General features: G+C 40.8%; 1 protein-coding gene across 1 annotated transcript in view; it reads right to left on the bottom strand.

The window, feature by feature from the left end:
- Window positions 1-2276: 2276 nt before the first annotated feature.
- srd5a1 (steroid-5-alpha-reductase, alpha polypeptide 1 (3-oxo-5 alpha-steroid delta 4-dehydrogenase alpha 1)) overlaps window positions 2277-26117 on the bottom strand; it is a 49469-nt gene continuing 25628 nt past the window's right edge. Inside the window, exon 7 of the mRNA XM_039737254.1 lies at window positions 2277-3055. Coding sequence (XP_039593188.1) covers window positions 2989-3055 — 67 coding nt within the window. The 3' untranslated portion in view covers window positions 2277-2988. The remainder of the gene's footprint in view (window positions 3056-26117) is intronic.

A 26117-nucleotide genomic window follows, 5' to 3' on the forward strand; every position in this document is an offset into this window, starting at 1 on the left:
AGACACACATACACACACGCACACACGAGAGAGAGAGAGAGAGAGATATGACTGGACGCATAAGGCCGAGAAGGCAGTTAAAGAATGCACCAGGCTTGTTTATAAAGAGACAGATCCGGGCATTGTTTTAACCTCGTATTTAATGAAGACTTTTTTCTATTGGATTTTAACCTCCACTTCACTTCTGTTTACAGCGATCGGTTCATAGCGTGCATTGCTGTAATGTTACTTTTCTCGGTGGTTTATTAAATTACGGATTTTTCAAATGTTAATTTTTTTTCCCTGTGCTTAAAACTCATTAAAAAAAAGTGTTTTTAGCGAGCGGTTTATAGCGCTATAGCACAAACTCTTGCAGTGTTAGTTTTCTCTGTTGTTCAAGGTTTTCTCAGTGTTATTCAATGTTTTTATATTTAGTTTACTATTACGCTGTGCATTCTATGGTATTATCTATACTAATAAAAGGCAAAGCCCTCACTGACTCACTGACTGACTTACTCACTCACTGACTCACTTATCACTAATTCTCCAAGTTCCCGTGTAGGTAGAAGGCTGAAATTTGGCAGGCTCATTCCTTACAGCTTACTTACAACAATTAAGCAGGTTTCATTTCAAATTGTCCGTAACGGTCATAACGGTCAACAACGTCCGCCATGTTGAACTTTCTTATTTACGGCCCCATCTTCACGAAATTTGGTAGGTGGCTTCCTTAGCTAACGAAACCAATGTACGTGCTTATTTCGTGGTATGACGCCACTGTCAGCCGCCATATTGAATTTTCCAACATCACTAATTCTCCAACTTCCCGTATAGGTAGAAGGCTGAAATTTGCAAGGCTCATTCCTTACAGCTTACTTACAAAAGTTAAGCAGGTTTCATTTCGAAATTCTACGCGTAATGGTCATAACGGTCAACAACGTCCGCCATGTTGAACTTTCTTATTTATGGCCCCATCTTCTCGAAATTTGGTAGGCGGCTTCCCTCCACTAACTGAAACCAATGTACGTACTTATTTCGGTAGTATGATGCCACTGTCGGCCGCCATATTGAACTTTTCAACAGTCTTTGTTACTTATGGGCCCATCTTCAAAAAATTCTATCGATCAAAGAACTGTCACTTACCGAGTGGTTTCCATACCCGGAGATACCACCTACCTTTTCCATTCTCTTTGTTACATATTGCACGGCCATATCAGGCTCACTCTTGATATCCGGAGGAACATTCTGTCTTATGTATTGAATGACTGGGACAGGTTCAAGGTGTGGACTGATGAAGGTACAGGAGATAATTATACTACACAGGAGCACTAGAAGAGTGAAATGCTTAAGCCCTTCACCTATGGTTCTGCATGTGAGTTGATGGCTGCCGCTGAATTGTTCGGTTGTTGCTTTCAAGTGTACCGAAATGGCCAAATATTTTACACCTTTCGACAACCGCCAATGCCTCTTAAACATCTTAGATTCACAGGTGACGATTTCAGTAGTGGACACTTTGATGTTTATGAATGTTTAAACTCTCAAAAGCTGGATGTGATTTTATCGATGAAACCGGTTGTGTGCTTACAACGCTTGACAGATGCCAAATGTCACTTCAACACAACAAATCCTGCAAATACTGTCGTAATTGAAACCACGAAACTCAAACCGATTATGACAGCAGCAATCCAAGCTGTGAGATTTGAGACAAGATTACTGTTCACATGGCCAACTGTAAGTTACATGCTCAAGAGTAGGCTCAGCGCACAGCTTGGTCATGTTACAACCGGAGGGCCGAACTGACAACATGGTATACAAAGAGATCCTTAACAAATCATTATTGGCATATTGTCCCACAGTTTAAAAAGGTTTAATTTTCTTCTTAATAAAAATTTGAAAGCAGTACTTCACCGCTGCGAAGCGCGGGTATTTTGCTAGTTAACTATATTTGTGCTTAAAAACCTTTAAAACAAATATATTTACATACAGTTCGTACGGTCTGGAACGGATTAATTGTATTTACATACAATCCTATGGGGGAAATTACTTCGGTTCACGACCAAATCGGTTTACGACCAGAGTTTGGGAACGAATTATGGTCGTGAACCGAGGTTCCACTGTATAGTTTTTTAATGTAGGTAGATCATTTCGACCTGGTCATTTTAAAAGAAGCTCACAAGCTGAAAAAGTGTGGGCACCCCTGCCTTACGCGATATGTCCCAAAATATAGCAAACGCTCCACAAGAAGGAGGATAACTGGAAGGCACACTATTAAGAATCACACACACTATTTGTAAAAGGTAAATTTATTTTATGCTTTTCCAAAACTTTATACTCTTTTAATGTAACAGAACTAGCAATACAATGTAAAAGATTTTGAATTTCACCAATGATGGACATTTTTATACATGTTTGTTATGAACAATGTGTTGTATCTTATTAAAGCAATGACATGAGCCTCAGTATCCTGTAATTGTGTTAGTAATAGACTTCAAAATAAACGCCGCTCAGACAATCAGAGTTCATGCTGCTCTGCAGAGACTACGTGAACATCTCAGAATATGAGAACTGTGATATTTGCTCCATGTTCAACTGTCAGTGTTTGTGCCAATGCCAGGAAGATCTTTATGGAAGCAAAGATCAGTTTTACGCACCCTTCAATTAAGAAGTCCTATGGGATTGATGACAACATGGCCTATACATTTGAAAACGACATGGTAAGTGTAAAACATGGCAATTAAAAATCCAGTTAAATAATACAACAGTGGGTTGGGGTTGATTTGATTTTAGTTTTGTTAATTTTTACTTGATTGTATGGAATGTTGTCTGCTTAATAAATTCCATAAAAACAAAAATACAACGCACTTGACAGTTTACCTGATTCATCTGCCTGAAAGTCAGCAGAGATTCATTCACTTACACAGAAGCTCCTATTCCCACGAATTAAAAGGCCAACCAGAGATGCGCATGTGGGGCTCCATGGATGGCGAGGATGAACAATTGAAACTCCTTAAATCAGAACACAAAAGGCAACAGGGCTTTTCTTGTTTTGGGATAATCCTCAAACTTTTCCTTGTACCATCTGAAAAAAAAAGATAAAAAGCAGCATGTTAACTGTAATACGGCCATTTATTTTACAAATTGAGTAGCTGAGGGTGAGGCCCAGTCAAAAGTCCTAGGTTGGAGTTTATTGCAGCTCCGGTCTTTTGTGGGGGGTTTTTGGAGGTCTGCTCTCATTTTTTTGTGCCTTGATTGTAGCATGATGCTTGACAATAGGTGGACATATTCCTAAAGTGCATACTCATATTCAGAAAGATGAGTGCACAGAGAAACCTTTCCCCAAATTGTTGTCTGCTAGTGAAACATGCAGACCCACAGTCCTAAAATGCATTGCATTTGTCACTCCAACAGATGACGCACCACAAACATTAGCACTGCTTTTATGAATCCCCTATGAAATAGCATATAACAGAGACATATGCACTATATGATGCATTGCAAACGTTAACACTGAGGTCCACATTGATTACTTAGATTTCAACCCATCTTAGATGGGTAGCACAGCTAGTAAAGCAATAAAATGGCCAGTATCTGTGCCCTGGTGCAACGCCATTAGGCATGCGCAAGACGGTGGCAACGTTCAAAGGACAGAGGCAATGAGAAGCACAAGGAAAGATGGAGATAAAGGCAAGAACGTCTAACAAGAACCCCAAAGAAGGATGGCTGTAAGGGCTGCAGCGTCTAATGAACAATAGCAACAAGACGCACAAAGAAAGAAGGATGCAAGGGCTGGCAACATCCGGTGAACTGAGACTCATAAATGCATGACGCAATTGAAACTGATTTACCTTTGTATTGTTAAGCCCACTTTAATAAATGGCTGTTTCGCTATGCTAGTTATTAATGTTAAAATTTGTCCTCTACCTTATTAATATAAATTCTGATTGACCGGTAGCATTTTGGGGACTGGCTGCCTTGGGATGAGCCTCTTCTGGGCAGGCCATTGAAGGACCAGGTCTGCTTTTACGGGTTATTTTGGAGGATTCACACCTTTTTGTTACATCTGGAACTCCAACTTTTAAGTTGTTCTCCAACTCTCCGTTTTGGATTTGTAGGCATTGGAACATTGTTTTCAGCTTTAAATGCCTCAAGATTGGGCTAATTAACCTGGGGTTGCAGCCATTCAATTTTGCTAAGACCAGAACTAAGGGTTGGTCTGACCTTTTGGGTGGGTTTATGAGGCCTGTTCTGTGCTTCTTTGGGGCAGATATTACAATAATAATATAAAAATATAAATTTTGAAGATGTGCATAACATATAAATTTGCCAAGTCTAATTTGTCACCAAGAGTCTTTCTCTGGGATGGACTGAAGCCCTGATTTTAATTATAGAATGGCGGCCAAGCAGTATTTTCCCTTCCACCCACTGATCTGATAGTCGGTTTTACTGAGCTAAACCAATTTCATGATTCAGCCTGACTAATTCTTCTCATTCTGACCTAGCCCAATAGGCATTGTCATGTCTTATTTTCTGAGATAAATATATAAAAATATAAATATATGAAGGCGAAGGTCTGTAATATGGTTTGCATGTTCATAGCTGATATATTATATATATATAAAGCTAAAAAATGTAAAACTATTTTAAGATACGTGATTCATTTGCTCTCTTTGTGGACTTCCATATTTTATATTTATATTTATATATATTTATATATATTTATATTTATATATATTTATATTTATTTATATATATATTTATATTTATATATAGATAGATAGATAGATAGATAGAGAGAGAGAGAGAGAGAGAGAGAGAGAGATGTTGGCACTGTATATGATCGTGTTCAAGTCTGACGGGAGAGCGACGGGAGAAAAGCACACGTTTGTGATATCTCTGGCAATCTAAAAAACACACGTAGCTCTGATCTCTATCTCAAAAACGTCAAACATTACTCCTTAACAATCTGTAGATGATAATGTCTGTTGAACAAACAGGCATTGCTATCTAAGCAGAGGCAAGGTGCACTCTAACACGTGGCGAGACGTAGACCAACTCGAACAGAGGCTAGCAAGTGAATGAGGAAGGTCCCACCCCCGTGCTCTCGGCCAACAGCCACTCTGTTGGATTTGCATAAATACATCAGAACTGCAAGCGAAATATGGTACTTGGCTTTGACAGAAGTCGCAAAATCAACCGAAAAAGTTCAAGCAAATTATAGAAAACAACCAGATCTAAATCCGTTAAGTAATTCTCTTGTGGAAAGCGGACAGACATACTGGCAGAATGCGCTTGGACCACGAAAGTTTTAAAGCCGTTTCTTAGCAAGCACCTACAGGCCAAGGGTAACCTACATTCCAAATTTCAAGTCCCAAGTCCTCATGGTTCGGGTGATTTCGTGAGTCAGTGTTATTTGCCTATACACACACACATATATTTATATATATTATATATATATACTGTATATATACTGTATATATATATATACTGTATATACACACACACACACACACATACTAAGGGGCTTTGCTCACCAGCCCCCGTGTTTGGTTTACACACTTTTAAAATTTTTTTTTTCTTTGAATTGTTTGCTATTTAATTAGTTTCACTTTTATTTCAGAACTTCTGTAAAACAATATTTGGAATCTTTTGTGTCCCAATATGCTGAATCTTTTAAATGAGGTCAGTGAGACGTGTGTTTAATGACTTTGTACCATAATTCAGGATAGATTTCTCCATTTGGAATTTCAGCACAGACAAAACAATCGATATCATCAGCAGTTAATCATTTTTTTTGCAAAGTAACCAATAAATGCATGTGAGGTAAACTCCGTTTTTGAAATTCTCTGACTTAAGCTTCAAAGCCTTACAATATTGACATACTTCTGACACATCACTTGTGTCCACATATTCGATCTCTATTCGCCTTTTCATTATTTCTCCTAGTAATAATTTCTCTTTCTTTGCGCTAAAGCAATGTTTACTCTGTTTTGACACTGTCGTTGTTTGCTACTTTCATTTTCTGTATTTTTCTCTGCATGTGTTTCGCGCCTACATTTTTTTTTTTTTTTGAGTCTTTTGAATTCCAGTTTTCATTTTCTCTAACCTGCTCTGCTTGTGTTTGGCCCCCTTGTTTTTTAACCTCTTTATGACGTTTTACTTTGTTTTCTACTCTGTTTTTTATTTCTGACCTCGCTTTATCCTGCCTTTTTTGGTCCGTGGTGATTATTTTTCCCTTATTCGAGGAATAATTTCCGTTTGTTTGCGCTACTGCGATCTTTACTTTGTTTTTTTTTTTAATACTTTCTAATTTTCCTACTTTCATACTCTTTTACTTTCTCCACATGTGTATCGTGCCAATGTTTTTTTAACCTTTCGAATTCCACTTGTTTTATAATCTCTAACCTGCTCTGCATGTGTATAGCGCCAATGGTTGTGAATGTCTTTATGAAGTTCTACTTTGTCTTTTACTCTGTCTTTTAATTCTGAGCCAGATTGGATGTTTTTTTCAATTCCACTTGTTCCTGGCTGATAATTACTTTCCTTATTTTCTGGATTTGCACCTAGATTATTCTTTTTTGCTCTTTTTTCTCTCCAACGCTTTTGAGTCTCTTTTCTTCACGCTGCTTTGTTCTTTGCTTAGCCGTCGATGTTTCATTTATAATGTATTGTCCTTATACGCTTTATATGCACTGAGAGCCCTGGATCTGCGTGTGCTCAAATCCTTACACTCACATGACTGAGTGTGTTGCTGCCCGTGCTCTTATTTGATTGTAAGTAGGGCATGTCTTGCAAAAATCTCATGCTCTATGTCATCACGAGACGGTCCTGGGTCAATCTCTTGGCACAATGTCTCATGTTTGAAGTCCCCGCGAGACGCTCCGTGGCCATTCTCTTTCATCTCGCGGGTCTTCAGTGTCTTCCGTGATCTTAACGTGAAGATCACGTCTCGTCTCCCGTCTTTCTCTCCCAGGATTTTTTTTTATAATAGAGAGAGACTAGCAAAATACCCACGCTTCGCAGCAGTGAGTTACAAGAAAAGGAAACATTTCAAAAATAACGTAACATGATTGTCAATGTAATTGTCGTAGGCTTATTTTAGTATTTAGAGTGAATTTGATGATTGTAAAGAGTTTCATTTATGATTGTAAATGTTGTGTATGAGAAATGCACATTTTTAGGATGTAAGGATGTCTTTGTAAACGACGTTTGCAGTTCTGCCCTCGGGATGTAAAATGACCAGGCTGTCTGCTGAGCTCACTCTTGAGCCGGCAACGTACAGTCGCCCATGAAAGAAGCAATCTTGTGTCAAGTCAATGCTGACGTTTTTTAGAGTCTGGCCCTGTGACTTATTTATTGTCATAGCAAAGCAGACCTTCATCTGTAACTTGGAGGCGGTTGAATTGGAATTGGAGGTCAGAGGGTATGAGAGGGATGTGAGGAATAAATCCAGTCTCCGCTGAGCCAGTTCCAGTGAAGACAGTCACCTCAATAAGGTTCTTGTGCAGAGATTTGATCTGAATCCTGGCGCCATTACAAAGTATTGGTGGTTGTATGTTTCGTAGTAACATAATTGGTTCCCTGACCTTCAAAATTAGAGTATGTGGAGGCATGCCCGGAGGATTAAGAGTGTGAAGAAACAAAATGAAAAGGCAGGAGTCACCAGCAGGAAGACGTGAAGCAAGGTGAAAAATAACAGACTTGAAGCGGTGGAGTAAAGAAGAAGGGAGCAGTGAGCACGACGAACAGCTGAGGAAAGTAAGGAAGCGAGTGAGGGGGCACATGAGCACGGGATGTTGTTAATGTACTGTATATAGGCAGGGCGCCAACCACGTGATAGATGCGTGGACTGCGGCCGTGCGGAAAAAGGAAGGGGGACCGGGGGCGGCCCTTGTGCATCTCTGCCATGAAATAAATCCTCTGTTAACGGAAATAAGGAATGAAACCGCCAAAAGGAGAGGTCAGTTACGAAAGTTCCTTACGACATAATGGTGAGAACCGCCAAAAAGAAGACATTATTTTCAAAAGTTCATTATGGGGCACGGCATGAAATGAAACATACTTAACGTTTGTAAGTACAGTGTAAAGGATGAGCATGGGAAACTTGAGCTTCCTACATATATTGGAAGTCGCAGAAATAGTGAGGAGGGGTTTCCCCTATCTAAATATACAGTTTAAAGTGGACACCCGTTTCCACCCCTTGCGTGTTGCAATAGGACAATGAAACATACCTAAATTTTGTAAGTACACTGCAAGGAATGAGCATGAGAAATTTCAGCTTCCCACCTATATGGAAATTGGGACAATTAGTGATGAGTCAGTGAGAGCTTTGCCTTTTATATATATAGATATATAAAGGTGCTGACGGTGCGAATCATTCAGGTAATTCAAATGTTGTTCCCCTTTAATGAGAAGGGTGGCCTGCAATTCAACTCTCAGCTTATGAATAACCGTCTGCTGAAGTGTATTGCATCTTCAAGCCGAAACCCAAAGCAGTAGTTTACTGAGATGTTGCTTGCTCGGACATAGCAGGACTACTAGATATTCCAATAAAATGACGTATTGCAGGCATAAATGATACTATTAATGGGTAGGTGAGGCGAACCAAACAGCAAGCAATTAGAATAGGAAGACGACTGTCACTGCATTCTTTTTAGGTGAGATCGGCATTAGCCTGAAAAGGAGATTAAAAATGCCAAGAGTAAAACAAAGAACAGAAAGTGAGAAGGTGGAAAGAAGAGAAAGGGAAGGCAGGAAATGAACACTAAAAGCTGAGAGCCGTGGAATGAGGAAAATGTGCCGGCCTGAAAATGACATTAAAAATGCAGAATATGAAATGAAAACTGATGGACCAGGAAGTGAACCCAGCGCTCTTGAACGGCAGTTTGGGGGGTTTTGATGGCGTGCATTTAAGAATAAGATCTGAGCACGTGAACTTAACACTACAGCGTGCACTTGAAATTGTCATTGAAAGTTGACTGCAACATGCAGTGGAAATTGAAAAAATACTCTCAGGATGAAGTTTTAAAAAAATGACAACTTGAAATCAACATGCCCTTATGCTGACTGCTCTTGGTCCGTTTTTTGAGAATATGTGTATCCTGTCAATTCTGTTTAAATTGTATATTTCTCTAATATACGTAGCATAAGCTATGAAAGCTTCAGATTATTCATGACATACTTTTATTTTGAAAACTTCATCCTTCCCATCAAGTATGTCCCCTCTTACTTGACATTTGGCTCCTGGCTACAGAGGTACAGGTTTGCAACCAGGCAAAGATGGGCTTTCTTGTAATCCCAGTTCGTCTGTCTATGCACCACACCACTCCATCTCCGATCAGCTCGGCTGATTATCATTAACATCTACCAAATCTGTGCGCAGCCATGGAGTGGTGATCGATGACCAGCTACCCATCATTGCCCATACTGCTAGTGTCACCCGGCCTTGCAGATTCACTCTATACTATATCTGCAAGATCAGAATGTAACTGGTAGAACATGCCACAGAACTACTGGTCCAGACTTTGGTCTAATCTTCTTCTTCAATTCTCGGCTGCTCCTGTTAGGGGTTGCCACAGCATATGATCTTTTTCCATATCTTCCTGTCCTCATCATCTTGCTCTGTTACACACATCACCTGCATGTCCTCTCTCACCACATCTATAAACCTTCTCTTAGGCCTTCCTCTTCTCCTCTTGCCTGGCAGCTCTATCCTTAGCATCCTTCTCCCAGTATACCCAGCATCTCTCCTCTGCACATGTCCAAACCAACACAATCTCGCCTCTCTGACTTTGTCTCCTAACCGTCCAACTTGAGCTGACCCTCTAATGTCATCATTTCTAATCCTGTCCATCCTCGTCACACCCAATGCAAATCTTAGCATCTTTAACTCTGCCACCTCCAGCTCTGTCTCCTGCTTTCTGGTCAGTGCCATCATCTCCAGCCCATATAACATAGCTGGTCTCACTACCGTCCTGTAGACCTTCCCTTTCACTCTTGCTGATACCCGTCTGTCACAAATCACTCCTGACACTCTTCTCCACCCACTCCACCCTGCCTGCACTCACTTTCTCACCTCTCTTCCACAATCTCCATTACTCAGTAGTGTTGATCCCAAGTATTTAAACTCCTCCACCTTCACCAACTCTACTGCCTGCATCCTCACCATCCCACTAACCTCTCTCTCATTTACACACATGTATTCTGTCTTGGTGGTCCTACTGACCTTCATTCCTCTCCTCTCTAGAACATATCTCCACCTTTCCAGGGTCTCCTTGACCTGCTCCCTACTCTCGCTACAGATCACAATGTCATCAGCAAACATCACAGTCCATGTGGACTCCTGTCTAATCTCGTCTGTCAACCTGTCCATCACCATTGCAAGTAAGAAAGGGCTCAGAGCCGATCCCTGATGTAATCCCACCTCCACCTTGAATGCATCCATCACTCCTACCGCAGACCTCACCACCGTCACACTTCCCTCGTACATACCCTGTACCACTCTTACATACTTCTCTGCCACTCCCAACTTCCTCATACAGTACCACAGCTCCTCTCACTCACCCTGTCATATGGTTTCTCCAGGTCCACAAAAACGCAATGCAACTCCTTCTGGCCTTCTCTATACTCCATCACTCTCAGAGCAAATATCGCATCAGTGGTGCTCTTTCTTGGCATGAAACCATCCTGCTGCTCTCTAATCATCACCTCCCTTCTTAACTGAGCTTCCACTACTCTTTCCCATAACTTCATGCTGTGGCTCATCAATTTTATACCCCTGTAGTTACTACAGTCCTGTACATCCCCCTTATTCTTAATATAGATTATATAATAAATATATTAGAATATATAATATATAATAATAGAGAATATGTTTCTCATAAAATTAACAGTCAAAACAAAACTATTGTAAAGGCAATAATATAAAAGTAAAAATACAACAGATGGGCCAGTCTGGATTTGGCGGATGAACTTGACTGGCCTGAACAGAGCTCTGATCTCAAAAACATCGAAGACCTCTTCTTCACTTCTCTTCCACACTCCCCGTTACTCTGTACTGTTGATCTCAGGTATTTAAACTCATCCACCTTCACCAACTCTACTCCCTCCATCCTCACCATTCCACTGACCTCCCTCTCATTCACACTCATGCATTCTGTCTTTGTGGTCCTACTGACCTTCATTCCTCTTCACCTTTCCAGGGTCTCATCAACCTGCAGATCACAATGTCATCAGTAATACTGGCATGTGCCACCGAGCCATCTGCAGATGATTCCAAATGCAGTACCACATCTGGCCTTCAACCAGCCAAAGAGGGCACATGTCATTATTAGATAACTATAGTAGCTTCCTGTAGCAGCATCCTTTAAGTTCAAATCCTTGATGCTTGTCTACCGAGTAGTCAATATGGAGACACAAGCCAAGTCAGCTTTTACATTATATTACATTGCATCACATTTACTTATTGGTCTGTCACCTTTATCCAAGGCGAATTACAACATTCGTGATACAATTGGTTACATTTCTTTTGTTTTTTTTCCAACTGGAGCACAGGCAGGTCATGTGACTTGCGCAGCATTACACAGTGTCAGTAGCAGGATTTGAACCCACAACCTTATTTATGTAGCACATTTAACACAAGTACAAGTTGACCAAAGTGCTTTACAATAAAAAAAAAAAACAAATGCCCGAAAAAATTACAGTTCACAGAAGCTAAAAATTAGAAAACAAATACAAACAAGTAAATAACTAAAATCTCTATGCAGCATTAGTACATAAGCATTATAAGAATACACCCTTACACTGACCCAAAAGCCAGTGAATTAAAATATGTTCTCAGTTTAGATTTAAAATTATAGCTTGAGGGAGCAGCTCTAATTTCAAAAGTGTTCCAAAGCCTTTGGGTCCACTGCTGTGAAAGCACGGTCACCTGTTAGCTTGCGACGTGGCTGCAGGGTGCACACTAATAACCGATCTGAGGACCTGAGAGCCCTGGCTGGCAGATATGAGGTGAGAAGCTCAGCAATATATGAAGGAGCAACAGACCCGTGCAGTGCCTTATACACTGTGAAGGATGGCCGGCCATTTATCCCGGCCAATACCCCAAAGCCGCCAGGTGGAGCCCTCCTTGCAGCATGGAGGTCCCCAGAAGACCAGCAGGGCATCATGGACAATGGAGTTTTTATGCAAAGCCCTGCTGGATGCCGTGGGGGCCACAGGAGGGAGCTGCAGGGAGGACCGAGGGCTTCTTCGTGCCCTGTGACCCGGAGGTTCGTCATAGGAAGAGCGATGGACTTCCGGGTTGAAGAAAAGGACTATTTACCCTGACCCGGAAGGAATAAGGACTTGTGGACTGTTGGGCAGAAACACCTCCGGGTCAGGGAGTATAAAAGGACTATGGGAACTCACAGACAATGAGCTGAGCTGGGTGGAAGGGTGGCAACGCGTCTGGGAGCTGGAGGATTGGTTATTGATTGTATTGGTGATTTATATGAGTATTGTGGTGAAGAGTGTGCTTTGTGCACTGTGGCGACAAAATAAAGTTAACTTGAGGACTTTTACCTGGTGTCTGGAGTCGTGGACAGGGGTTCAAGGGAGCGAGAGCGCCCCCTATCGTTCACAACACAAATAAGAAAATCTTCAGATTCACCCCATACCGTACTGGAAGCCAATGCAGGGAAGCCAAATTCAATACAATACAATTTACTTTTGTATAGCCCAAAATCACACAAGCAGTGCCGCAATGGGCTTTAATAGGCCATGCCGTTTGACATCAAACCCCCCGCCCCCGCCGCCAGTCTTGACTCTATAAGAAGAAAAGGAAAAACTCTTGTAGGGAAAAAAAAATGGAAGAAACCTTGGGAAAGGCAATTGAAAGAAAGACCCCTTTCCAGGTATGTTGGGCGTACAGAGAGTGTCAAAAAGAAGGGGCTAGAACATTAGAACACTCTAGACGAGGACAGGCCATTCAGCCCAACAAAGCTCTCCAGTCCTCTCTACTTATTTCTCCCAAAAAAAACATCAAGTCAAGTTTTGAAAGTCCCCAATATCCTCCTGTCTACCACACTACTTGGTCAATTATTCCAGGTGTCTATTGTTATTTGTGTAAAGAAAAACATCCTAATGTTTCCCCTTAATAAGTTTCCATCTGTGTCCCCGTGTTCTTGGTGAACTCATTTTAAAGTCACAGACTCGATCCACTGCACTAATTCCCTTCATAATTTTGAACACTTCATTCAGGTCTCCTCTTAATCTTCTTTTGCTTAAACTGTAAAGGCTCATCTCTTGTAATCTTGCCTCATACTTCATCCCCTGTAGCACAGAATCAACCTAGTCGCTCTTCTCTGGACCTTTTCTAATGCTGTTATGTCCTTTTTGTAGCCTGGAGATCAAAACTGCACACAGGACTCCAGATGAGGTCTCACCAGTGTGTTATAAACATTGAGCAGAACCTCCTGTGACTTGAACTCCACACATCAAGGCGCTATATAACCTGACATTCTGTTAGCCTTCTTAATGGCTTCTGAACACTGTCGGGAAGTCGATAGCTTAGAGTCGGATTGGTCTCATAACACTGAGGAACTACAGAAGAAAGGACAGAATAAACTCCTCTTCCTTAAAAGGCTTCATACCTTTAATATGGGAATTCACATCCTTCACTACAACTCTTCTGATGGTCAATGCGATTTTCTACACTGTGGTGTGCTGGGCTGGTAACATCACTTCAAGAGAGGACCACCGAATGAACAGGCTAATTAAAAGGGCAGACTAAGTTATGGAACACACTCTGCACCCCTGGAGGTCGTAGAGGAGGAGAGGATTAAACCAAAACTGAGTGTCATTATGAACAATGCTGCACATTATCTCTCTGACACAACAACTCGGAGGGCTTTCAGCCAATGAATTATGTAGCACAAGTGGGCCAGGAAACAAGATGGGGGCTTCTTTTTAACAAAAGCAATACGTTTGTAAAGCGCCTGACTGCGGTGATGACGGCCAAATCAGAAGTTTTCTTTTTATTTTCTTACTTTATAGTCATTCTGGTGTGTGTTCAGACCACAGTGTGTGTGTAGATTTATTTACTTATCTACCCATTTATCTATTTACTTATTTAAAGGGCTTCTGTAAAAATTAATTTCCCAGTGAGGACAAATAAAGTTCTAATCTAATCCAACAATACAAACTGGAGTTTATTAAGGCATTTGCAGTAATCTAAGTAAAAATCAAACCCAAAGTCTATCCATATATTCTGTTAGTACAAAAGTAAACTGCACTGCAAAGGAGACGCAAAGAAAAAGAAAAAAAAATACTCCTGGGAAACAGAAAGATCTGGAAGCAAGAGCTCAAAGTACAGAATGGAACTCATTGAAATAAAGGAAATGAGGAGAAAGCCTTTTCAATAATGTTTTAGCACCGTCCCATACAAACAGAACAGACGCGGAATACAAAACACGCCGAGTCAATCATCTGGGCACCGTGTGGGGGTTTGCAGCCCGAGGGAATTTCCTTTAGCAATTTTACAGAAAAAACTAATTCATGGCTTTTATAAAAATGAGCACCACGGCCATTATGATGGCTTTTCAGTGAAAGTCGCATTTTAAAAGAACAACATGAGTCAGGTTTTCCTCTTTTTTGGTATGTTACTTTAATTGAATACCTTTTAATGTTATGAGTACTGACTTAAAGTGATTGTACTCTGTTGCTACTGTCATTTGCTTGCACCTTTCTGAGAAGTTCGTTCTTTCCTGTCACACACCCTTAGTCATCTAATGCAAAGATAATTGACTCATTCAATATTTAGATAGATAGATACCCCACAGCCGCTGGACCCCACGACCTTGCCCAACACTCAGTACATACAAGCATTGAACAGAGTAGGAGCAGAACACACCCATGAACCCCAGAATCAACTGGAAAAACACAGAGGTTCTGCCTCCAATCTGCACAGTATTCACAGTACCAGTGTACAAGCCGGCCATGATATTCAGCAACCTCGAGGGGAACCCGCAAACCCTCAGGATGTCCCACAGGGCAGCTCGATCAACTGAGTTGAACGCTTTATGAAAATCGACAAAGGCTGTAAGGAAACTCTGCCGATATTTGCGTTTGGCCTCGAGAGCCCTCAGTGCCAGGATGCAGTCGATGGTCAACTTCTTAGGCGTAAAACAAGACTGTTCCGGTCGCTGGTAGGTGAGCAAGTGATCACGGATCCTATTGAGGACGACCCTAGCGAGGACCTTACCCATGTGCCACACTGAGAGTAGTGTTATCCCCCTGCAGTTGTTGCAATCCAGGCGATCACCCTTCCCTTTCCAGATAGGGACAACAAGTCCCGTTTTCCAGTCAGTTGGGATGATGCCTGTCTCCCAGATGGAAGCAAAGATTGCTTGCAATGCCAGGAGGACAGCCTGACCACCAGCCTGGAGAAGTTCACCTCGGATACCACAGACCCATGCAGCCTTCCCTAACCTCAGCTGGGTCACCATCTGTGCAATCCCAGTGAGACCGGGGGGTTCACAACTAATTGGAGGATCAGCCTCAAGAATCGCGGACCAAGAGATATCCAACGTCCCAGCCGGTGGATCAGTTTTACACAGCTGCTCAAAGTAGCCAGCCCAGGGGGTCAGAACTGCAGTGTCATCCATAAGGATCGTTCCATCAGCTGCCCTGACTGCAGCTCTCCGAGAAACAGATTTGGATGTACATAATGCTTTGATTCCTCTGTAAGCAGGACGTGGGTCGCTAGACCACAGATGGCGTGTCACCTTCTCACACAGTCCCCTAACAAACACCTCCTTATCTGCCCTAAGAACTCTCGCAGCCGAACTTTTCAGTTCCAGGTAAAGACCAGAGTTGCCATTGAGCCATGCGCTGTGACTCCTCTCGATGATAACCAGGGATCCCTGCAAGATTAAACACCTCCTTCTGGGAATACCGGTAACACCAACACTTGTCATGGAGGGTCTCTCACATCACATTAGGATCGTCAGTCATACCCAAATCTGCAAGTTCATCACATAAACTGCATGCAAGCTTGTCATAAACAGCCTGGTCTTGGAGTCTGGCCGGGTCCAGCCTAATTCTCCGAGCAGGTGGTAGCCTGTTGGACCCAAGATGGATCTTCAGAGTAGTAGCAACAACAAGTCTGTGATCAGAATTCACAAGCTGGGCACTTCTGTAGCCCAGATCCAAGTGTGCAAAAGCTTGTAGAGCAGTAGTGTCCAACTCCGGTCCTGGTGGGCCACAGTGGCTGCAGGTTTTCATTCTAACCATCTTCTTAATTAATACTCCATTTTTGCTGTTGATTAACTTGTTTTGCCTTAGTTTTAATTGACGTGAATCAGACCTCTTAGTTGTTTCTTTTTCCTTAATGAGCAGCCAAAATAATGACAAACAAAACAAGCCGCCACATGAGCAGCTAACCTAAAAATAAAGAAGGGTGAAGGTCTCAGTCATGTTGGTCTGCTCAGGTCATCAAAACATCAACAGTTTGCTGTTGTAGAATGACAGCAGAAACAAGTCATGATATTCAATAATAGCTTTAGTTAATTGGCTTTTCATTAAGAAACTGGTTGGAGTGAAATTGGCTGGAGTTTGACGTTCCCCTTTAGCTGGTCATCTGTTGGCTCGTTTCACCTCTCCTTTCTGTTTAGCTGCCATTTAAAGAAGAAACAAATCAATTCAGAGGACTGACTCCTTAAAAACAGGGCTATTAAAAGGAAGGGAAAAGGAGTTAATTAGCAGTGAAAACTGTTCACTGATCAGGAAAAGGGTTAGAATGAAAACCTGTAGCCACTGCGGCCCACTAGGATCGAAGTTGGACACCCCTGTCGTAGAGACATACCACAAATACTCAAAGCTGGAATTGCTGCCAAAGTGGCTTCTACAAACTTACAGATCTGAACACAAGTCACAGGAGGTTCTGCTCAAGCTTTATAAACACACTGGTGAGGCCTCATCTGGAGTCCTGTGTGCAGTTTTGATCTCCAGGCTACAAAAAAGGACATAGCAGCACTAGAGAAGGTCCAGAGAAGAGCGACTAGGCTGATTCAGGGCTACAGGGGATGAGTTATGAGGAAAGATGAAAAGAGCTGAGCCTTTACAGGAGATGAAGAGGAGACCTGAGTGAAGTGTTTGAAATTATGAAGGGAATTAGTCCAGTGGATCGAGACGGTTATTTTAAAATGAGTTCATCAAGAACACGGTGACACAGTTGGAAACTTGTTAAGGGGAAATTTCACACAAACATTAGGAAGTTTTTCTTTATACAAAGAACGATAGACAGTTGTAATAAGTGACCAAGTAGTGTGGTAGACAGTAAGACTTTAGGGACTTTCAAAACTCAACTTGATGTTTTTTTGGAAGAAATAAGTGGATAGGACTGGCGAGCTTTGTTGGGCTGAATGGCCTGTTCTCGTCTAAAGTGTTCTAAATGTTCTAAGAAAGAGATTTCAGATGTTAATTTTTAATCAATTTGCAAAACTGACTTTCCACAAAGACTTGAAGTTGGAATCGCAGCCAAAGAGGCTCCTACAGAGTAACGGATAAAGGGTCTGAATAATTACATGAATGAGAGATTTGAGATGTTGATTTTTAATAAATATGCAAAGTTTTCTGAAAATATCCTTCGTTACAAGTTACTGAGTGTAGACTGATGGGCAAAAATTGCAAATTTGATCCATTTAAAATGAAACCTCCAATACAATTCCGGAAAGTAAAGAGGACAGAGTACTTTCAGGCTCCTTCTTCTTCCTCTTCATCCTTCCCCACTTCCATGTGGGATTGAGGCGCTCATTCAGCTATCCCCATACAGCTCGATCCTCCTCCTCCTCAGACAGACTCTTTTTCCTCACTGTGCCCACTTTTAGCTCTTCATTCTTAGGTGGGATTGGAGCGGACCTCCACTAAAGATTTCCTTCGATGTCATCGTGTGTATGTTTACTGCAGGTCACCCGCCAAACAGAAATGTTTGCAGTTTCCCAGAATCAACCCAGTTGGCAGTCTGCACAATGATCACCTCCTGGCAGAATCCACCAGGCTTACTACTGCTAGCCCACTGAGAGATGTGCGGAAACGGCTGAGCAGCCCACGCCATGGCACCCCCCACCACTGCTTAACAAGCACAGGACTAGTAAAAGCAGTCATTTTCTGCTGTGTATCTTTATATACCTAATGTGTAGTATCCTGATGAGACAACAGCCATTTTTACACCAGTACACTCAGCACACATTAGCTATCAGTAGAGATAGCTAGTTATAGACAGGGGGTGATTAGGGTGCCAAAATGACTAGGCCGTGGTGGGCAATTTAGCCAGGACATCAGGATACACCCTGCTCTTTATGAAGGATGCCCAGCTATGGCCACAGGGAGTCAGGACCTCAATTTTATGTCTTATCTGAAGGATGGCACAAGTTTTATAGCAGTGTCCCCGGTCCATATTCAGACCACAGGGTAAGCGCCCCCTGATGGCCTCACCAACACCTCTTCCAGCAGCAGCCCAAGCTTTTCCTAGCTGGTCTCCCATCCAAGTATTCTGTTATATAGTATCTTTCACCTCTGTTTTGCTATATTATAGATCATTCTCTATCTAAAATATAGTGTCTTTCACTTCTATCTATCATATAATAACTTCTCCATCTATTATATAGTGGCTTTCCATTCTACCTATCTTATAGTGTCTTGTCTGTAATATAGTGTCTTTCACTTCTTTTTTCCTATAGTATAGATCCTTCTCTATTATACAGTGTCTTCCACTACTATCTATGTATCTCTCCATCATGTAGCGCATTCTCTATTACATAGTGCCTTTCACGTCTATCTTATAGTGCCTTCTCTATCTATTATATAGTGCCTTTCATGTCTATCATACAGCGCATTCCCCATTATATAGTGCATTTCACATCTATCTATCTTATAGTGCTTTTCACGTCTATCTTATAGTGCCTTTAACGTCTATAGTGCCTTCTTTATCTATTATATAGTGCCTTCCATGTCTATCATACAGCGCATTCTCTATTATATAGTGCCTTTCACGTCTATCAATCTAGCTATCTCTTTGTCATTCCTTTTATGAAATTGCATGTGTCAAGTGATTCGTTTCTTACACCATCAAAACTTCGAAACTGGTGGAGAAACTGATGTCCAAAGGCACACCAGGAAAGCTTCTGAGAGTCAACAGCATCTGTGATGGGCACCTCAATGGCCAACAGTGTCAAGGGCAGCTTAAGAGTGGTCAAAGTAAGTTTAATGTCACAAGTTAAATGTCCCAGTTAAGTCTGAGATTAAAGTTTAGAAAGCGAGACCTGCTTACTTTGACCACTAGAAGGCTGTCAGTCTTTGCTTTCTGGTTTATTTATTTGCTTCTCTACTTTATAAGTGGACTAATAATAAATACAAGTTTGTGAGGCATTTGACATTCTATTGAGTTTTTATTTGTAAACAGGTTGGCACATAAAGGCACGTCCTGTTGCAATATACTGTATATGCCAAAACCAAAATGCTAACAAAAGGAAAGTTTGGATTATTTTCAAATGTTATTAGCTAGCTAGGGGTATTACCTTTAATTCACACCATCGACAAGCAGCTTTTTTTTTTTTTTTTTTACCTCAGGCGTGATAACAACATGTTAAATTCAGAAACGAGTTTACAAAAAACATTCCTCGAGCCGTTTGTTCATGCTAAGCAACAGTAATTGAAGAAAAAGAATATATAAAAAAAAAAACAAGCCTTTCCTTTCTCGCTCGGCGGGCGGCAGAGAAGACTCCTTCACAGAAATGAATTCTTTTGTTGCCAAGGTGATTTGACTTTACTCGGCGAGTATAGAGTACATAATCATCAGTCAAGTAGCACAGCAGCAGATTACTGTTATTTCTCAGCGTTTGACAACACCACTCTCTAGCAGGGGAAGCACCACCTTTAACACGGCCGAAGTGCCGCACTTCTTGATCGGAGCGGAGCGGAACAGAGCAGCGTGGGGCGTAATGACAACATTCCAACTGCACACAACAAAACAGCAAAGGCTCTCTTTGGTCATCCATCTACATGCTGTCAGACGTGCACACACCACCATGCATTCACAGCAATCGACTCGGTCACCTATGTTAAAACACAACAGGGCACCATTGATATCATCAGGAAGCTTTCGGCAATTTCCTTCTTAAATCTCGAAAGCAATTTTCTGCAGAATACATTTTGTCAAAACCGTGAACATCACACAGTGTTAACTACAAGCTGTCATAATCCAACCTTAACCACAATTCATCTGTCGCAGTGGCAACAACCACTAATTTTACTTGTATTTTATTATATGAAACATAAGAAAACTACACTAACCCACTTAATAACAGATGGGAGTTAACAAAACAGTTACAGTGCCAACTTGAATTTCTGCCTCTCTGGGGTAGCTGCCCATTTTCACGGGTTCTTCACCATTAAAAGCTCTGACTGGGGGGTCTTTACATTGCATACTTCCCTGCGCAATATGCTGAGGGGGTTCTTCCTGACATCACGAGAGGTTTTGTAAAAATGAAGACTGAGATCACCCTTGAAAGGCAGAAGCCGTCTTTCGATACTGCCTGCTGTGCTCTTCTCCTTTCCTTTTCTTTTTGCTTCTTGTTGATTTGCTTCTTGTTGTCTTTCTTCATCTAACACTGCAGTCCTATTGTGTCCCCCTGACAATGGTGCGGCCAGGCATGGATGGATGATGGAAAGTTTACTATGTTATGCAGGGGTATGGATGGATTTGGTTATGATGGATTTTTTGTCATTTTATATATATATATATATATATATATGTTACCGGCAATGTATGAAAAGCAGGCATTGATTACAATGCCTGGGCAATATATAGAGTTCCTGGCGTTTTTGGGCAAAGTATGAAATATCCAAATTATTGTAATATCTTCTAATATAATATGCTACCATGGCTATCCATTTGTCTGTCCAGGATTTTAAATCACCTGTAGCTCATAAACCGTTTGAACTATTGACCTGAAATTTGGTACACATATACTACATGACGTCTACTATCCACTTTCGGGGTGATGATTGACCTCCAAGGTTATTCCTATTTTTGTTGCATTTTATTGTGGAATCAACTCTCAGCAGGGGCCAGCACGGCAGCCATGTGACACATTTGTATGGGCGCCGTTCTCATCCCTACCACCCTCGCTGTCACTTCCTCTACCTCTTCATATCTTAAATCATTCTTAAGTCTTCAATCTGCCTCGAGTGCCAGCAGTGTGCTGCAGTGGCTGCTGAGCCCTAAAGAGCAGCTCTTCCACCACACCCAGAAGTACTGCCGGAAGTAGGGCAACAAGCAACAAGGAGGTAGCGGACAAAGCTTGTGTAGAGGAGTGGAGGCAGCAAAGAGAGAAACAAACAAAGAGAAGGAGAAAAAGAGAGTGATTGAGTTGCATTATTGTGGTGTTTTGGGCGCTCCGTCCTGGATAAAAAAAGGAAGGAAAATAAATTGTGCGTTGTTGGCACTTGTGTGTGTCAGGGTTGACTCTGACAATAGACAGAAAAAAGCAGCGGACCCAGAATAGATACTTGTGGCACACCATATGCAATATAATGTATCGCCGAAGTACAATCACCACAACTAACAAAGAATTTTCTACCTGTTAAGTGAGACTGAAACCAATTTAAGACATTGCTGGAGAGGCCCACTCATTGACTAACGTGACTTACAGTATAAGAATACTGTGGTCTATGGTGTCAAATGCAGAACTCAAGTCTAACAGAACAAGACCAGATATTTGGCCTCTGCTCGCATTAACCCACAAATCATTTACTGGCAGTTTCTGTACTGTGATTTGTTCTAAAACCTGACTGAAACTTATCAACAATAGGACGCTTATTCAAGTAATCATTGAAGTGCTTAATAATTGCCTTTTGTAGAATTTTACTTAAGAAAGGCAGGTTAGAAATTGGTCTAAAATTGTCCGATGAGTCCAGATGACTTTTCCTGAGTAGGGGGTTTAACAGCTGCAGTCTCTAGCCAGTCAGGGAAGACCCCTGTATCTATCTAACGATGAGCTAACTATGTCAAGTTCACTCTCAATTAGGACATCAGAGACTTTAAAAACACCTCTTAGTACTGAATCAAGGAGGTAGGTGGGAGGGTTTCAACTGAGAAATTAGGTTATGCATTTCGGGTCGATTTATGCCATTAAAAAGAATTTAACTCACTTAACAGCGTATGCTGGGATTCAATTAGATTAACTTTGGGGTGTTTTGTCTTCGAAGAGTTCTCTATAACGCTACTTTGCCCTTTTGTATTACTAATGTTTAGCCTCAAATCTCACAGACTTACCTCCGTTTATAATGTATTGTACTTTAGAACTTCTCCCCACCTTCCCTTCTACATTTATAACCTCTGGCAATTAGGTGTAGTAAAAGGCAAGCAGGAGTTAAGTTACAATTTAAATAATGTATTATCGTAATATTCACTTCGCTTGCCAACCCCCGTGCAGGCCCTACGCGCTCGTCATTTGCCAGATCGATCTCTTGTAATGAGTCATGCTGTGCTTTTGGGTAAATATGAATATCAACTCTATCTTCAATATCTCCGTCTTTCGAAACTATTGTCGCTGACAAATCGTCACATGTTTGTTTATTATAAATGCGAGCGTGATCTTTCGAATTCATATAGAAATCCAAGAATACATCTTTGTCCATGTTTTGCTGATAAATTTCATGTAAGGTGCGATACTATTGTACATATGGCTTTGTATTTATTATTGGCTGTAGAATTTCTAATATGTCCGATCGTTTAAATCTTTCAATTCTGTGTTACCTTGCTTTTACGTGATCATAAATATAAACCTGACCAAATTATGGTTTCTTTGAAATTAAACTTATAGTAGCTCTTTAATTGCTGCAGGACCACACATTCTAATAGCGTATAGCATATGAATCGTGTAAATCTACGTTTTGAGCATTGGTTGATACACACACAGACAGATTGTCGATTTGGATATTTTGCCTGTAGTGTTTGTGGATTTCACTTTCACCAAATAACAAATCTTTTAATTCTCGCGGATAAGCCACTTCATTGGAAAGAAACACTACTTTTCTCTGATGGCAACATGAATTAGACAGTCTACAAGTCTCCAACTTAAACTTTAAAGCCAAACAATATCTACATACTTCTGTCATATCACCTATGTCCATATATTCAATCTCTTTTTGCTGTTCCGTTATTTCACCGAGTAATAATTTTCATTTGTTATCGCTAATGCGATCTTTACTATCAGTTTGAGACTTTCGAAATTTAGTACTTTCATCACCTCTAACCTGCTCCGCATGAGTATTGCGCCAACGTTTTTGATCCTCTTTACGACGTTCTACTTTGTCTTCTACTCTTTGTCTTGTCTTCTTCTACTGTTTGTCTTATAATTCTGCCCCTGCTTGGACCGGTTAGGTTTTTAATCCATCTCTTGGGACTTGAAATTCTATCTCTGAATATGTCTTGTCTCTCTAAAAAAAGTCTCGTCCCGAGATTTTTTTATATAATAGAGAGATGATAACAATAAGCAAAGTACAAATGAACACTGGCTACCATACTATCTTATAAATGCTGATGTATAGTTTCAGGCGGCACACAGACTAATTAGTTACTTCAAATGTCTCTAAATCAAGTCCTCATTTCTAGTCAGCTTTCTTCAGAACAGTCCGCATGCCTGTCTCAATATGGCTGCTGAGCTGTGCTCTTCATTGTGTTGTCCTTTTCAGTTCAAGGTGTGCGAGATGCTCCTCCATCAGTTGGTAAGAGAGAGAGAGGGGTAAAGCAAGCAAATTTATAGAGATTCTCCATCCACACCCTACAGCCAATAGGGCATCATGGTACTTAAAGGCTTCTGATTCAAGCCAAGTCCAAACAGCCATACTTCAGACCAATGGGGCACAGAATACCACCTGCCCTCAAAACCATTTTCTCAGCTGATGCTTGCCAGCTCGTTAGATTGGCTTTCCTGTGTGGGGTTGTGACTGAGAGAATCCTGCAGAGAATCACTTGCCAAACTTGTTTGAAGCACTTCCCCTTACCCTGTCATAAAATTAAAAAGACTCAATCTTAAAATTGGGGGTCTTAACCATCAAACCATTGTGGTTATTATCAATAATGTAACGCTAATATTATATTGCTTTGTCTAAGTTACAAATAAAGACATACAAAATATTTATCAACTTATATGCAAAATTTAACCCCATAACAGGGGAGCTGTGCTATGTTAGTTCTAACATCATTTCTATTGTGTTTAAAAAAATAAGGCAAACGCTTCTAAAACATTATGCAAAAACAAATAAAGTTCTATATATCCATCTATCTATCCCTCTGTCAGAGGTTCTCACTCTCTTTGGGGGACTGTGCTATGTTATTCCTAACATAATTTATACTGTGTTTAAAAAAATAAGGCAAATGCTTCTAAAAATTATGCAAAAACAAATAAAGGTCTATCTATCTATCCGTCCCTCTGTCAGAGGTTCATACTCTCTTCGGTTTTATTGCAAACTCTTAGTTATTACATTCACTGATGCGGTGGGGTGAAACAGAATGAGTTGTAGTTTGTTTCGCTATTTCTGTTTTGATCTTTGGAAATGGCCTCAAGCATTTTTGTAATGTCACATCGTTTTTTGACCTTTTAACTCTGTGAAATCCAGAGTGAGGATTTTGTCCTTTTAACAGTCCAAGTGTGAAATGCCAGAAATGAAATTTTGCAGAATGATTTCGGTGCTTTTACCTATTAAAATTATAATGTCAGCATTCCCAGAAATGGCCTTGTGTGATAATTAATTAAGTGAAAGAGAATGGCTTCTTCTGAGGTTTAGGAGGGTTGTAATGTAGAAGGCAGCCAAATAGAATATATGATCAGCCAAACATTTCACTATTTTATTATTTCAAAATATGTTATACTGGGTTTAGGTTTACTTTTGACCTCTTTGGAAAATGCAGTCCGAGGTAGAAATGTGCGAAGTGCTACACGTGGGCAAACAGACCATCAATTAGATGGGAGAAACTGTCCTTCATAAAACAGACTGATGTCGACACAACGTTTTCATCATCTAAGCAATGTGCTGAAGTGATTAAAAAGGTAAATAAAATGTTATATCATAAAAGCTGTTGAATATAAAGGGGGGGATGTTATGTACTAGTAGTAGCACATCTGGAGTACTGTGTGCACACCAAAAGAAAGACAGAGCAGAGGAGGGCAACCAAGAGCATCTCAGGACTTAAGGACGTGTCCTACTGTCACACACTCAAAAAAACGCACCGGTTTAGTCTCAAGCAGATGAGACGGTGTGGGGACCTCATCCAGGTCTTCAAAATTTTCGAAACAATCAATTAAGTAGATCCAGCAGAATTCAGACTGAAGCCAGAAAACACTTCTTTACAGAAAGAATTCTGGGAGTGTGAAATAAATTATGGAGCTGAAGCAGAAACCTTGACGATCTTTAAGAAGGATCTGGAAGAGATGTCAGGACAGCTTAGCTGTCCGCTAAACAAACCGGCGACAAATGGACTTAATGGTCTCCTCTCAGGTGTAGAGTCTCTTATGCTCTTAGATTTTTTTTTTTATAATACAAAAATTTTTATTAAACAAAAATAAAAGTGCACAGTGTGCAGTTTATTTTTTATTGGGTTTATTTATTTTTTTTTACTAGACTCCTATGCACTGTACTGGGTATTGGCTTTTTCTGTCCTACTCACATTCAGTCCATTTTGACATCTATGTTTTTTTTAAATCTTAAGTCTGAATGATTTGTTTTTTGATAACATCCTTACTGTTCTTCCCCGATTATTTTTTGATAGCCACTTAGAAAAGCACCTTCTCTGTAAAACATTATCTATACATATAAACGGCAAAGCCTTCACTGACACATCACTAATTCTCCCACTTTCCATATAGGGGGGAAGCTGAAATTTCATGTGCTCATTCCATGCAGTGTACTTACAAAAGTTAAGTTAAAAAATGTTTTTATGTCCTATTGCAAAACCCAAGGTAGCGGGGAAATGGGTGTACCCCCTAAACTGTATATATAGATGGGGGAAACCCCTCATCATTATTTATGCGACTTCCAATACACGTAGCAAGCCCAAGTTTCCCAGCTCATCCTTTACACTGTACTTACAAATGTTAAGT

This window comes from Polypterus senegalus, chromosome 15, assembly GCF_016835505.1.
Source record: "Polypterus senegalus isolate Bchr_013 chromosome 15, ASM1683550v1, whole genome shotgun sequence".
NCBI classification, from domain to species: Eukaryota; Metazoa; Chordata; class Cladistia; order Polypteriformes; family Polypteridae; genus Polypterus; species Polypterus senegalus.